The following is a 16,395-nucleotide window of genomic DNA, read 5'->3' on the forward strand; positions in this document are numbered from 1 at the left end:
GTCTTCAAAGAACACCCAGGAAGTCCGGTCGCCTCATGAAAAAGAACCTCTGGGATCTTTCTCCAAACCTTCTGCTATTCCTCTCCTTTCCAACTGGCTCTCCAGCTGAGACTCCCTCCCACTACAGTAAGAGGAACCACCTTCCCCTTTGTGCCAACTGGGAGACCTTCATCCCATTTCCTCAAAACCCACTTGGAGAAAGTCTTCCCGGAGTCGCCCTTAAGTTCTCCTCCTTCAGTCAGCCAGTCAGTCTCCTGCCCTATCAAGGCTTCAAGATGCACCTTGTGACTTCTTCACCACTTCCCACCCTATCACCGCACCTTATCTTGTCCGTCTGGATTCTGGTCAGCAACTCTAAATCAAGTCACTACTACGGGCAGTTCTCAGCTTACAACCAGTGACCTAATGACAGCTGAAAATTAAGAAGGGCAAATGGAAAGGAGTATTTATGGTGAGTTGTAAAACAGGGGTGCCTTGTCTTATGGTCATAACAACTGACAACCAGGAATCCAGTTCCAATTATGAGGGGTCCTTGTTGCTCTCAGAGCTTCTAGCACTGATGATGTTCCTAGTTGGGTCACGAAACGTCTGCAAGAAAACAAGCAAGCTCAGAGAGCACCAAGGACTCCACAGTCCTCTTCTTCTTCTTCCTCCTCCTCTTCCTCCTCCTCCTTCTTGTCCCCTCTTTGCATACCCAACTCCCTTCTAGCACTGATGATGTTCCTAGTTGGGTAACGAAACATCTGCAAGAAAACAAGCAAGCTCAGAGAGCACCAAGGACTCCACAGTCCTCTTCTTCTTCCTCCTCCTCCTCCTCCTCCTTCTTGTCCCCTCTTTGCAAACCCTAGTCCCTTCTAGCACTGATGATGTTCCTAGTTGGGTCACGAAACGTCTGCAAGAAAACAAGCAAGCTCAGAGAGCAGCAAGGACCCTTCATTTCAACCCTGAGCTACACATATTCTCCTTCATTCGTTCCAATTATGGCTGGAAGTGAAGGACTACCTGTACCAACAGCTCAGGTCTTCTCAGCCATTCCCACCCAAGTCCCATACCTGATAATCAAAGGAGCCCTGCTGGTCTTCTTCCTCCTTGGGAATCCTCAGATCTTCCAAGCTCCTGGCTTGGCTGAGTGGCTGCGGCTGTGACTCCACCACCAGTCCTGTGAAAATGTCTTCCAGTAGACTAATATCTGCAGGGCTTTCTGGGGTGGCTGGCTCCATCTGGCTGTCCTCCTGGGGTCTCTCAGGACACGTGCCTTCTTCTCCGTCGCCGCTGTCGGATTCCTTCAGAGCGCGATAGGGCTGAGGCCTGTGAGTAGGAAAACAGTTGGAAGTTCAGAGAGGGGATCCCTCTGGAGACATCTACCGACGTCCTTCCCGGTCAGAGAAAGCCAGAAGGACCTGATGGGTGTGCGATGAATGACAACTCCACATTATCTCCCAGCTAGGAGTTGAGGCTCTTAAGGACAGCGAGAAGCCCACTGGGATCTTCCCAAAGTGTGCTCCGTTGGGCAAAGGCCACAAAAGTTAAGAGTGAGGCAGGCCACAGCTGACCCAACGGTGCTTTTTTTCCACGAGGCAACTGGACTTTCTCGTTTTTCCTTTGAAGAGGTTTTGCTTCTCATCCCAGAAGCTTCTTCAGCTCTACTGGATGGTGGGGAACGGGAGGATTTATCCTCCTTGCAGACCGCTGGTCGTTTGCCTTTCTTTTGGAGAGCCGTTGAGGCCACCTGGAGGTTTATCTGTGTCGTCAGGGTCTGTCCACATTCTGGACAGAGAAGACCGCTAGTTTGAAAGAGGGGTCAAAGAGGCCACCTAGGTCAAAACTGAACAGAGGGGGAGGGACACGACATCATCTATCTCCAGTCTACCACACGGTCCTTTCAGCAGTTCCAAGAAGGCTCCACAGCCGCATGCAAATAAGCCTCCAAGTGGCCTCAAGGACTCTCGAAAAGAAGGCAAACGACCAGCTGTCTGCAAGGAGTATAAATCCTCCCGTTCCCCACCATCCAGTGAGAGCTGAAGAAGCTTTTGGGATGAGAAGCGAAAGGTCTTCAGAGAAAAACAAGAAAGCCTGGTTGCCTCACGATCAGACCTTTGGGCAGTTCAGCAAGAACTCTGTCGCTTACACCACAAAACCACCCCAGTGTTCTGCTGGGGTTGTCATTGCTTCCAACCCAACATAAGACACAGCCCAGCTGCAGATGGATGATGTCAAGCATGCATTTCTCACAGCGAAGCCAATGAAACAAGAAGGGCAGTCAAGACAACGAGAGGGGAAAATCTTAGCCAGCATGAGACACCAGGATTTTGAAGACCTGGGAAGCCCGAAGGATTCCTCTCTCCCAAGGTGCATAAAGTCAGGATGTGACCCAAATGAGACATGGGCTTCCTGGTTCCAAGATGACAACCTACTGAGTCAAGAAGTCACGCTGGGCCTCTGAAGGACCACGAGGAAAGGTCTTCCTTTGGCTCCAGATGACTCTACCTAGAGCATCCCAGATGAACTTTGGATTCTCGAATCCTTAAGGAATCCACAATGCTTAAAGCAATGTCTCCTCCATGAAGTAAGGGCAAGGTCTGTTAGGAGGAAGGCAGGACTGAGCAGGGAGCAAAGAAGTCTTCAAATCCTGGGATTCGCATCTCACTCCTAGGTGAGGGGATGGTCGTGCAAGGCAAATCCAATTAACACCCCGCCAACTCACACAGTTTCCAGGCATTCATTGACTGGCATTCATCCAGCTCTTCAAACGAGACTTGAGTTGGAAGGAAACGCCCAAAAAGCAGCAGAAAAGAGCTGGGCAGAAGCCTTGACCATCTCTGGTGCCTCAACCCATGGGATAGTTCATTAGCAGAGAGGACCGCTCCATGCTCTGTCAGAGGAGGCATGTTTTGGGGCAGATAAAGACTTAAGTCACACCATACTTTGGATTCCCAATGTGCACTAGGCAGGCTGTCCTACCACAGCCAGAGGGGCATTGACACTGGAGAGTTTCGAATGCTCTGCTGTCATTTCTCCCGGAGATGCTTCTAACTACCGATCCCTACTTCAACCTAGCTGCCCTTCAACCAACCCATTCAAAGAGCGGTTGACTCCCTTCTGTGCAGAGAAGATAGAATAGAGGTGGAAGGGACCTTGGAGGTCTTCCAATCCAGCCCTCTGCTCAAGCGGGAGAACCTACACCATCTCAGACAAGGGACTGCCTAGCCCCGGGAGAGGCAACCTTGGCTCTTTTAGGACTCGTGGCCTTCAACTCCCAGAATTCTTCAGCCAGTGTGCCTGGCTGAGGAATTCTGGGAGTTGAAGTCCAGGAGTCCTAAAAGAGCCAAGGTTGCCTACCCTTGGTCCAGTCTCTCCTTGAAAACCTCCAATGGTGGAGCACCCACAACTTCTGGAGGCAACGTCTGTTCCCCCGGTTAATTGTCCTCACTCTTAGGAAGTTTCTCCTTAATTCCAGGTGGCCTCTCTCCTTCATTAGTTTCCAACCATTGTTTCTTGTCCTGCCTTCGGGTGCTTTGGAGAACAATTTGACACACACACCCCTAATTCTTGGTGGCAGCCCCTCAAACCTTCTCCCTTGACCCTTCGCAGAGCTCTCCGTGCCTCGCCCAGATCCCTCTCCCGGTGCTTTCTGCTTGCAGTTGGCTATTCCCCTCAAGGGTGCTGGGGACGGGCAAGGCAGGAAAACCCAGCGCCAATCCAAGCCAGCGTAGGAGAAGAGCGAAATCTGAAGAGCCCTTGGCTGGAACCAGAAGGCCTTGTGCTTGTTGCCCAGGGGGTATATTAACGCGGGGGACATGAATGCGCGCGTGCACACACAGAGACAGGACACTGGCCACACAGAAGCTTCTAAGCCAGGGGAAGAGCTTGGTGGGTGGGCAGGGAAGCGACAGTCAAGATAGAGACCATTCAAAAGGAGCGGAGAAGAGAAAGCTGTCAGAGAAGGCAGACACAGGCTCCTGGTCCTGAGGAAGCTCATCGCCGGAGGAATCCTCCAACAGGAAGACCGTATAGTGGCGGGTGGGCTTGACCAGGCTGAAGGAGAGAGAGGGAGGGGAGAGGAGAGAGAGAGAGATTATGTCGCTGGACCAGACCTGCAGCGGGAAAGAAAGCCAAAGGACAGCAGTCAACATTCGAGGGAGAGAGAGAGAAAAACAAATCCAGCCTCTTGGAGAAGGAGGGACCTCGGAAGGAGGAGGGTGGCCAACTCTGGAGAGCCTTTAGTGGCCCTGTGCTTTGACCTTGGCAATGGAATATAGAGGCGGAAGGGAGCTTGGAGGTCCACTAGTCCACCCCTCCCCATCCCCGCCCAAGCAGGAGACCTTACAACCAGAGGTCCCCAACCTTTTGGGCACCGGGGACCGGGTTACGTGGAGAGAAGAGGTTTTTCCGCGGACCGGAGGGTGGGTGGTTTTTGTGTGCTGCCTGCATCCCACAAGGGGTGTGTGTGTGTGTGTGTGTGCTTTGCTTGTTTGTGCGGCCCGGTTGCTGGCCCCTGCCCTACATCATTTCAGACAGATGGCAGTCCAGTCTCACCCCACCAAATTCTCAGGAGATAAAGCAGAAAATAATAGAACGACCAGAGTTGGAAGGGACCTTGTGGGTCATCTAGTCCAACCCCACCCCCCACCCCCGCCCAAGCAGGAGGGCCTCCACCACTTCTGACAGATGGCGGTCCAGTCTCTTCTTGGAAGCCTCCAGTGATGGAGCTCCCAGAGACGTTTGCCAAGCGAGTTTTGCCCCGTCTTATGACTCTTCTTCGCCAGAGTTGTTAAACGAATCTGGCTTGCCCCCCCCCTTGACTTTGCTCGTCAGAAGGTCGCAAAAGGGGACCCAGCAAAGGTCATCGACACCAACCAGTTGGCGAGCGTCTGAATTTTTGATCGCGTGATCATGGGGATGCTGCGACGGTCATTAAGTGTGAAAAACGGACCTAAGGGCTGTTGTTAAGTTTGAACCTTATCTAATTCTCCTTTTGCTAAACACCAATACACACAACTCCATCCAATGGGTGTGTGTGTGTGTGTGTGAACCCTCCAAATGGCGATGCCCCGACTCGGGGTTCGGATTTGAGCAAAACCCGCCACTGTGCTTAAAAAAAAACAACAGAGGGAGGCGTGCCAAAAAATGTCCAAGGCTAATTTTTCTTTTTCTCCCCTTAGCTCGAGGCAGCCAAGGCTGTTCCCTCATTAACCCGATTCGGTGGCTTCTCTCTCCCAGCGGCTGCCACCCGGCCACCGGCTCACGTTTTGCACACACAAAGAGTTGTCACGTGGAAAGGTGGCTGGGCCCGGGGCTGTCCATCAAACCCGAGGCTCTGCGTGGCTGCAAGGTTGCACGGGTCCTCGTCTTCCTCCCCTCCCCCCCCTGCGGGCTCCCGTGCAGATGGCTTGCTGATCTCCCTTCTAATGTTTAGTTTAACGTGTCTCCGGTTAGTGCCGGCATCTGACAGCCGTGACAGCCCGTAGCTGTCCCTTTTTAAATATCATGTCAGAAACACGGCACCATAAAGCCGAAGATGTGTTCCGCGGCGGCTCCGTCTCCCGGTTCGGGAGGATCAGTGCTTCGGTTTTAATGAGGACAATCTGCATTTCGGGGGCTTCCAACCCCCCCTCTCCCCGTTCCTTCCCCCCCACCACCACCCACATATGTCAGGAATGCCTGGACAAATCTGCAGCCATCTCGTGCTGCTGGCTGAAAACCAAGAGCTGACAAATGTAGATATTTCAAATTTAATTGACACCTAAATGTACTTAAGACAGATAAACGAGAGGGAGGAGGGGAGAAAAGAGAGAGAGAGAGAGAGAGAGAGAGAGAGAGAGAGAGAGAGAGAGAGAGAGAGAGAGAGAGAGAGAGAGAAGGAGGAAAAAATAGTGAAGAATAGTGGGTGAACAGTGGGCATTCAGCGACAAAAGAGTTTTGTCGGGAAGAGGCCGCTTCTGCGAAACGAGCCTTTGGTGGATATGAGCAGGAGGCTTTGGTGGATTTGCTGAAGAAAACCTGGTCCCCTTCTTAGAACAAGGGGGGGGGCGGGAAGCTCTGCCCCTCCCTTAAGACCTGGCCACCCAGGTGATACCCCCAGCCCAGCCGGCCCACCTGGAGAAAGACAAGAAAAAAAACAAAAAACCAGGAGCTGGGAAGAAAGAGATGTCTCCTGCAAGTGAGCCAAGCCGGCAGAACCCAAACCCTACAAACTCTTTGAGTTGGAGGAAAACATTGGCTATGGCTAGGGAAAAGGGGAACGTGCTGCAAAACCCTCGGGCATCCCTCGGGCTCTTGAGCCTGGAAGGTAGAAGATGTTCAAGGAGAACATCAAGAGAAGTGCTGGGATGGCGTTCTCTCTCGCCAAGAAACGGGGGTGGGGGGTGGGGTGGGGGGAAGGCCAACCGGCAGCGTTTGAAGAAGGATGGAGAGATGGACAGAGATACTTCTTGCCCTAACAAAAGGTCTTCTAGATCCACAAACGGCAGGACAGTGTTGGGAGTTTCTCCCCCCTCTGTCCCGTCTCCAGAAAGACTTCCTTCTGGAGCAGCCAAAGGCATCAGCTGTCTTCTGTGAACTAGAGAGCGTGGAAAGGACGTTTGGAGGGACTTTGGAAATCAGTGACGGACCTTCCCTCCAGGCCTTTCAAACTCTGGAGAAGCAGCCACTAGAAGCTTTAGAATAGAATAGAATCTGGAAGGGATCTTGGAGGTCTTCTAGTCCAGCCCCCTGCTCAAGCAGGAGAACCGATACCATCTCAGACAAGGGACTGTCCAGTCTCTTCTTAAAAACACCCACCATATCTGGTGGCAAAGCTGTTCCACTGGTTCATTGTCCTCACTGTCAGGACGTTTCTCCTTAATCCCAGGTTGCTTCTCTCTTTAATCAGTTTCCAACCGCTGTTTCTCGTCCTTCCCTCTGGTGCTTTGGAGAATAATTCGACTCCCTCTTCTTTGTGGCAGCCCCTCAGATACTGGAACGCTGCTATCGTGTCTCCCCTTATTTCCTCTTTTCTCTACATTAGCCAAACCCCAAGTCCCGCAGCCGTTCTTCCTATGTTTTAGTCTCCAGGCCTTGGATCATCTTAGTTGCTCTTCTCTGAATTTTTTTCCCCAAAGCCCCAACGTCTTTTTTTGGTAAAATGGTGACCAAAACTGGTCGCAGTTTTCCATTGCAAGGATGCAGAAGAGATCTCCCTAAGACCAAAGGGGCTGAATATTATCAGAGCAACTTCTCTGGTCCCATCCCCCCCACCACCACCCCGATATCAAGTATGGGGGAAGCGGGCCCTATCTCTTTCTGTTTTTCAAGAAAGAAGTGGGAGGCGAAAGGTAGAGGCACTTAATTTAGACTCTACCCTGGATGGTCCGAGGGGCGGTGAGGTTTCCTGTGTTTCTATATTGTTTTGATTTGGGGAGAATCTGTGCAGACTCAGACCCTGGGGAGCAGCCTCGCCGCCTTGATGCTTTAACTGACATTGTTACGCATTGTTTTTCTTCTGCAAAAAATGAAAGCCCCTTCACAGCAAACCCCCAGGGGTTGCCTAGATCCTCTGGGAATCCCAGCAAGGAGCCTTCAGATTCAGCTTAACACACACCCACACACACACACCCCTGCCTTACAACTACCCAAGTTCTCCATCACCCAAAAATGAAGCCCACAGGGAAGAGACTTTTGTCACCTCGTTCCCTTGGCCCAAGCTTGTTGGTTTCACGCTGGAGGAACCAGCAGGCAACCTTCTGCAGATCCCTTCCTGGGTGGGATAACGGAGGTCTGGCAGAAGGGGGAAAAGGTGGTGGTGGTGGGACTTGTCCTGCAGAGACTTGGGTGGTCCAGGAAACAGCAAATAAGAAGGAAGCCCCCAGGTCAAAATCAGCCAAAGAGGTCAGATCTTTTTCCCCACTGTCCTGCCCCGGATGGAAATGGAGACTTTACACCATCTCCCTTAAATAAGTGCCATTGAATCCTCTTTCTCGGTGGCCAATTCTGCCTGGGATGACTTATCGGCAGGAAATTGCTGGCGTGTTTATAAGGAGACGTTCAAATCTTCTGTTTCCCACCAAGAGCTTCTCCACCTGTTTCTCCGCACTCTCTAAGGAGGAGAGCGCGAGTAGCATTTGGCGGTGGGTTGGCACTGTGGGTATCATGGTAAAAATCCACGGCACGGGGGAAGTCTGACTCACACAGTAAGTCTCCTTTGTGGAGTTTTATTTATTATTATTATTATTTTTAATTCCATTTATATCCTGCCCTTCTCCAAAGACTCAGGGCGGCTTACAATCTAAGAAGCACAAATCAATGTGCTTAGCAATAGCCTTCATTCTATGTATATGCCTGCTTATTAGGGCTTTGCCCCCCCCCAAGCGGCATTATTACAAAGTCAGCTTATTGCCCCCAACAATCTGGGTCCTCATTTTACCTACCTGGGAAGGATGGAAGGCTGAGTCAACCTTGAGCCTGGTGGGACTCGAACCTGCACTAATTACAGGCAGCTGGTGTTACTTAAGGAGGCATTAGCCCACTGCTCCACCAAGGCTCCATATTATTAGGGCTTTTGGGGCCCCCCCAAGCGGCATTATTACAAAGTCAGCTTAATTGCCCCCAACAATCTGGGTCCTCATTTTACCTACCTGGGAAGGATGGAAGGCTGAGTCAACCTTGAGCCTGGTGGGACTCGAACCTGCACTAATTGCAGGCAGCTGGTGTTACTTAAGGAGGCATTAAGCCCACTGCTCCACCTGGCAAAAGCTGGTGGGAAGGAAAGCTCAAGCACTCTAAACTTGGTTGCTCTTTTTTTTCTACCCTTCAATCAGAACCGCTCTCTCTAACCTTTCCCATCCCGAAAGACCAGAAAGAATCCAGCTGGCAACTGACAGCAAAATAAATCTCGGCTGAGAGATAGAGAGAGAGGAAAGGAAAAAAAAAACAGAAATATTGCACAGTGGGGCTCATAAGCTGCACGGTGGACCAAATCCTGGCCTGTTAGGGCGAAACAGGACGTTTTCCTTCTTGTTGAACGCGGTTGGTCACCCACAGCCAGACTGGACTCGGCATTTTTATCCACCTATCGAGTGACTCCTGGTTGTTGTTTGTGCATGGGGATTTCTCACTTTTCACCCTACACTTTGCAAGTGTGGCCTTCGGAGGAGAAGTCAGGGCCAAGCGCCCAGAAGCAGGGGACAAAGGCTCTCTGGGTTTTGTCCACCAGAGGGCACTCGTGTTCCACTCAGCTTTTCCGAAAGAGGAATCTGAGAGTCAATACTCACTGCTCTGGGCTGGAGACAGTTGTCCTTCGAGCATCCACAGCAACGTTGCCTTTGGGTCTTCGGACAACTTGGGGTCTGGGCGGCCGAACCTGTGGGACACCAAGTGGAGATGCACCCGTGACTCTGACATGAATAGAATAGAATAGAATAAGAATAGAATAGAATAGAATAGAATAGAATAGAATAGAATAGAATAGAATAGAATAGAATAGAATAGAATAGAATAGAATAGAATAGAATAGAATAGAATAGAATAGAATAGAATAGAATATGGAATGTAGAATAGAATAGAATAGAATAGAATAGAATAGAATAGAATAGAATAGAATAGAATAGAATAGAATAGAATAGAATAGAATATGGAATGTAGAATAGAATAGAATAGAATAGAATAGAATAGAATAGAATAGAATAGAATAGAATAGAATAGAATAGAATAGAATAGAATAGAATAGAATAGAATATGGAATGTAGAATAGAATAGAATAGAATAGAATAGAATAGAATAGAATAGAATAGAAGAATGAAATGAAATACGGAATATGGAATTTGGTATGAAATAGAATAGAATAGAGAATGGAATATGGAATAGAATAGAACAGAACAGAGTATGGAATATGGAATAGAGTAGAGTAGAGTAGAGTAGAGTAGAGTAGAGTAGAGTAGAATAGAATAGTAAAGTAGAGTAGAGTAAAGTAGAGTAGAATAGAATAGAATAGAATAGAATAGAATAGAATAGAATAGAATAGAATAGAATAGAATAGAATAGAATAGAATAGAATAGAATATGGAATAGAATAGAACAGAATAGAACAGAACAGAGAACGGAATATGGAATATGGAATATGGAATATGGAATATGGAATATGGAATATGGAATAGAGTAGAGTAGAGTAGAGTAGAGTAGAACAGAACAGAGAATGGAATATGGAATATGGAATAGAGTAGAGTAGAGTAGAGTAGAACAGAACAGAGAATGGAATATGGAATATGGAATAGAGTAGAGTAGAGTAGAGTAGAGTAGAGTAGAATAGAATAGAGAATGGAATATGGAATAGAATAGAATAGAACAGAACAGAACAGAGAATGGAATATGGAATAGAGTAGAATAGAATAGAATAGAACAGAACAGAACAGAACAGAACAGAACAGAACAGAATAGAATAGAATGGGATGGGATGGGATGGGATGGGATGGGATAGAGTAGAAAGGGACCTTGGAGTCCAGCTCTACCATTTCAGACAAGTGAGCTGGAGAAGCGATACGATGCACCCTTCCCCAATCAAAGAACTCACCACAGCACTTCTGGAAATGGCACTACCCTTTGCTAAAACCCACTGAGTGACTTTCCTGGGCAAGATACCTGCCTGGACCACATGAACTACAGTCCAGACAAAGCCATGGAGCCAAGACGCTTGGCTTTTCATAAGCCGAAGCAAGCCCTGCCACTACGTAAAAACGTTCAGAGGGCTCGTTGGAAGGCCCTCCTTGGCCAGACAGAAGCAGCACCAGCAGCAGGCGCCTTTGAGAGATGGACAGCTGGAGTAGGACTTCTCCAAAGGACTGAGGGGTATCTTCAGGGTAAGGTCCACCAAAAAGTAAAGATGGCAGCCACAAACACCCATGAGGCTCCTACCTCTATTTTGGGAGCCATTCTTTGCAGACACCCCCACCATCGAAACGTTGGCTGGAGCTGCGGAGAAGTCCTTCAAACTCCCAAATGCTACCATTGGTATATAAAAGCCAGCCTGAAATCCCTTCAGGCTACAGCCTCATGCGTGAATTAGGGGGCGGGGAGCCAACATTTCTCCTTGGCCCAGTCTCCTCCAGTTCTGGGAGAAATTATTAATAATAATAATATAAAGTTGGAAGGGACCTTGGAGGTCATCTAGTCCAACCCCCTATTGTCACGTTAGAAGAGTTCCCCCATGAATCAGGAATCCAGCTCATGATTCTCGGTGCTTACTGCTAAGCTTGTAAGCCGCCCTGAGTCTTCGGAGAAGGGTGGGATATAAATGGAATTAAAATAAAAATTAAAAATAAAAATTTGACCAACTTGGGTTTCATCCACCAGGTGTGGGCAGGCGATTCAGTTCGTATCAGGCATCCCTGCAACTAAGGAACACATCTGAAATCTCTCCAAATCCCAGATTTTGATGCCCTGTAGCAGCCGTAGGACACCACGGATAAAGGGGGGGGGGGAAATAGAAGAGAGAAGGCTTCCTACTCAAGCACGAATCAAAGGGCAGGTGAAACGAAGCAGCTGCGCAGAGCTAAGCAAGGAGAAAGCAGAAGTGAGCTCGTGCCTTAAAGTTGGCAAAGACGAACCTTGCTCATCTTCGTCATATAGGGTCATACACTAGCTATAAGGGTCTCTTGTTTGACTAGGGTCGGACTAGACGACCTCCAAGGTCCCTTCCTATTCCGAGGATGATTCCTTGAGGGTTAGAAGAAGCTCCTGGTCAGTCTTCTTTGAACTGTCTACTATTCTATTCTATTCTATTCTATTCTGTTCTGTTCTGTTCTGTTCTGTTCTGTTCTGTTCTGTTCTATTCTACTTCTATTCTATTCTATTCTATTCTATTCTATTCTATTCTATTCTATTCTATTCTATTCTACTTCTATTCTGTTCTGTTCTGTTCTGTTCTGTTCTATTCTGTTCTGTTCTGTTCTGTTCTATTCTACTCCTATTCTATTCTATTCTATTCTATTCTACTTCTGTTCTGTTCTATTCTATTCTATTCTATTCTATTCTATTCTATTCTATTCTATTCTATTCTATTCTATTCTATTCTATTCTATTCTACTCCTATTCTATTCTGTTCTGTTCTATTCTATTCTATTCTATTCTATTCTATTCTATTCTATTCTATTCTATTCTATTCTATTCTATTCTATTCTATTCTATTCTACTCCTATTCTATTCTATTCTATTCTATTCTATTCTATTCTATTCTATTCTATTCTATTCTATTCTATTCTACTCCTATTCTATTCTATTCTATTCTATTCTATTCTGTTCTGTTCTGTTCTATTCTACTCCTATTCTATTCTATTCTGTTCTGTTCTGTTCTATTCTATTCTATTCTATTCTATTCTACTCCTATTCTATTCTGTTCTGTTCTGTTCTATTCTATTCTACTCCTATTCTATTCTATTCTGTTCTGTTCTGTTCTGTTCTATTCTATTCTATTCTACTCTACTCTACTCTATTCCATATTCCATATTCCATTCTCTGTTCTGTTCTGCTGTTCTATTCTATTCCATATTCCATTCTCCCCAAATTTCCCTGAAAATAAGACTAGGTCTTAGATTAATTTTTACTCCAAAAGACACATTAGGTCTTATTTTGGGGGAAATACGGCACTAAATGCATCCATCTGGCTGACAATGTCAACCGGGGCTTGTGGCTCAGTGGGGTTAGGACGCTGAGCCTGTCGATCAGAAGGTCGGCAGTTTGGCGGGTCGAATCCCGAGTGCCGCGTAGCAGAGTGAGCGCCGGTTACGCGTCCCAGCTTCTGCCAACCTAGCAGTTCGAAAGCACGTAAAACGCAAGTAGAAAAATAGGGACCACTCCGGTGGGAAGGTAACAGCGTTCCGTGCGCCTTTGGCATCTAGTCATGCCGGCCACATGACCACGGAGACGTCCTCGGACAAGCGCTGGCTCTTCGGCTTTGAAACGGAGATGAGCACCAGCCCCTAGAGTCGGAAACGACTAGCACACGTGTGCGGGGGAACCTCTACCTTTACCTTATTATGAGCACCCGGGAAAAAAAACCATCTAGAGCTCACTTTCCACTTAGGGCTTATATTCAGGGAAACACGGTACTAAATGCGTCTACCTGGCTGAGGTCCTTAACTGGGGCTTATAGTTGGAGAAACAGGGTGTCCTTCGACTCCAAAACAGGTTAATCTCGGACTCTCTGATATTCTCCGCCAACTCTTGAAAATTCTTTCTGCTACTTCACGGAAATAAGAGACGTCTTGTCTGCCCGTGCCCTCCTCCATCCCCACGGATGGGCTATCGCAACGTCGGTGTCTTCCCACGGGGACTCTTATAGTGTGCGGGTCCCAGGGGCTGAAGCCAATTTCCCAGTTCGCTGCAAAATGAGACGACACGCCCAGCTTTTTGCAAAACCAGGAAATGCGCCCAGATTTTTTATTTATTTATTTTTTGGCCAAACGGGAAAATGTGTCCAGATTTTTATTTATTTTTTTTTGCCAACGCAGAAACTGCAGAGATTTTTTTTTTTTTTGCAAAACGAGAAAAATATGCCGGTGTTTTTTTGTCCTCGGAACCGAGAAAGCCAGAGGTGCCTCTTCAAACGTTCTTCAGCTCCTTCTATGGAGGACCTCGTGCTGATCTGCACCGAGGCAAACCTTAATCCTGCCCCCTCACCTGGGGTGGGCGAGGGAGACTGTTGAATCCTTGGCCAAGGATTCAAGGATAGTTGCCTGCTTGGCCCTGCAAGTAAGCCAAGGGTCGTTCTAGGCAGGAGTCAAAGACCACTTCTTGGGCTTTCTACCCAGGAGGAGCCCACCCCACGGATGAGGGACGGAGGAAGAGGGGGAGACAGCACCTACGGGTCCTCTGGAGAGAGACGGGGTCAGATGCCAGAAGCCTCCAAGCCCAACAAGGGACACACACACACACACACACACACACACACACACACACACACGTCTGATTCCCTCCCATCCATCCATCCATCCATCCATCCACCCATCCAGATGAAGCTTAAAGAGTGGCGAATTTATGGCAGGATTAAGTTTGCGGGAACTTCCCGTGAACTTGCAAGGCGGAGGAACATCGGAGGAAAAGAACAACAGAGCTAATTAGAGGAGCTGGGCTGCCAGAGCAGGGCTGCATGGCTGAGTGCCAGCAAACAAAGGAGAAGGCTTGGCAATCAGCAGGATGGATGGAAAAGACTGCTTCATTAGGGATGATAAAACACGGGGAGGGAGGGAAAAGGGGAGAGGGAGGAAGCGGGCGGGGAGGGGGAGAGAAAGCCAGCTACAGAGGGAAGGACGGGGAAGGACGGGGGAGAGACTGTTTAATTAAGCCTAAAGCCGGCTTGTCACTTGCTGCAAACCCTTTCACCTTCCGGCTGGCCTTCTCAAGAGAGAGGACCTCTCTGCCAGAGATGGCAATTCCACCACTGGGGCGAAGGCTCTGTGTGTCTGTGTGTGTGTTGTGTGTGTGTGTGTGTGTGCGCGCGCGTGCATGTACGTGTATGCCAAATCGCTTGGAAGACCTCTGGAAGGAAGGCGAGTGAGAAAAAGGCCACGTCCCAGTGGGATTTTAAATGTGCACTACCCAAGAAATGGGGTTAAATCTTATCCAATCAAAATAGACCTGGAAGGGACCTCGGGAGGTCTTCTAGTCCAGCCCCCCTGCTCAAGCAGGAGACCCTGTGCCATTTCATACCAGTGGCTGTGGAATCTCTTCTTAAAAACCTCTGATGATGAAGCAACCCACAACGTCCGAACGCAACCGTCTGTTCCACCGGTTAATTGTCTCCACCGTTAGGAAGTTTCTCCTTAATTCCAGGTTGCTTCTCTCTTTGATCAGTTTCCATCGTCTCTTGTCCTGCCTTCTGCTGATTTGGAAAGTAAGTTGAGTCCCCTCCTCTTCTTTGTGGCAGCCCCTCAAATACTAGAATACTGCTATCATGTCTCCCCTATTTCTTCTTTTCTCTAGACTAGCCAAACCCAAATCCTGCAAACATTCTTCATGTGTTTTAGTCTCCAGGCCTTTAATCCTCTTAATTGTTCTTCTTTGCATGTTTCCCAAACTCTCAACATCTTCTTTTGTAAGGTGGTGACCAAAACTGGACGCCGCATTCCAGATGTGCCCTTACTAAGGCTTTACAATGCAGCACTTAATACTCCAGGTGATTTTGGTTCTACGCCTCTGTTTATGCAACCAAGGATTGCGTTCGCTTATTTTGGCTGCTGCCGCACACGGCCGGCTCGGAGTGATTAGACCACTTCTAACATAGAGTATAAATTTCATTTAAAAAAACAAAAAAGATTTTAGCCTCTTCTAAGTTCCTCTCTAGGCTGAAGCGTGCTCATTTGATGCAAGCACCAGCTGCATTTCAGAGATTCTGAACTGCCACCCCAATCCTGGGCAACTGGCACCTTAGATGTCCTAATAACATTAGCCAAGGATTGTGTACGTGCTACATGAGTGTGCTGAAGCTACTACTGCAGTCACAACAGGCTACCTGCAGGTCAGGGGCCCATGATGGCTCAAAGAGGACCTCGGTGACTAATGAAGAATCTTGGTTCTAACATTGATCTAGAGGTACGTTTTCAGAAACTTGGAATTCTCACATGGAGAAATTCAATCTGTGGTTAAGACACACAGCTGGCTACAAGCATTCCTTCCACAAGCCAGGGTCCGCTCTTAAATTTGATCCATCCTGTTGACCACAAGGCCAAATGACCCATCACACGTCAAGATGACCAGGGCATCCAAGCTGAGGGTTGAAACCAGCTGGATCAAGTAGACAAGAATGAGAGCTGAGAAGAGCAACAAAGATGATCAGGGGACTGGAGGCTAACACATACCAAGAACGGTTGCTGGAATTGGGTATGTCTAGTTTTATGAAGAGAAGGACGAGGGGGTGACATGACAGCAGCCTTCCAGTATCTCAGGGGCTGCCCCAAAGAAGAGGGAGTCAAACTATTCTCCAAAGCGCCCGAAGGCAGGACAAGAAGCAACGGATGGAAACCAATCAATGAGAGAAGCAACCTGGAACTAAGGAGAAACTTCCTGACAGTGAGGAACAATTAACCAGTGGAACAACCTGCCTCCAGAAGTGGTGAATGCTCCCACACTGGATGTTTCCAAGAAGAGATTGGAAAGACATTTGTCTGAAATGGTATAGGGTTCATGCTTAAGCAGGGGTGGACTAGAAGACCTCCAAGGTCCCTTCCAACATTATTATTATCTTTTATTCATTTAACATGAAACTCAGTCAACTGAACACTCAAACTGACTGGCGCTGATGGTTGACACGGGTTGCTGCCAGCATCCTAGGTATCAACCGGGTACCTCCTTAAAATGTAAGATGTTCCAAGTAGCGCAGTTTTTTGCAGCTTTGCTGGAGTTATTGCAGGAATTATTATTATTATTATT

At 48.0% G+C, this 16,395-nt stretch overlaps 1 protein-coding gene across 1 annotated transcript in view; it reads right to left on the reverse strand.

Annotated features, from left to right (window-relative positions):
- The window catches only part of DENND1A (DENN domain containing 1A), a gene marked incomplete at its 5' end in the record, with an annotated part of 212,348 nt that overhangs the window by 3,310 nt on the left and 192,643 nt on the right, over nt 1-16,395 (reverse strand). The window contains 2 exons of the mRNA XM_081339477.1: nt 1,053-1,308; nt 9,249-9,337. Coding sequence (XP_081195603.1) covers nt 1,053-1,308; nt 9,249-9,337 — 345 coding nt within the window. The remainder of the gene's footprint in view (nt 1-1,052; nt 1,309-9,248; nt 9,338-16,395) is intronic.

This window comes from Vipera berus, assembly GCF_964194415.1.
Source record: "Vipera berus genome assembly, chromosome: 15".
Classification (NCBI taxonomy): Eukaryota; Metazoa; Chordata; class Lepidosauria; order Squamata; family Viperidae; genus Vipera; species Vipera berus.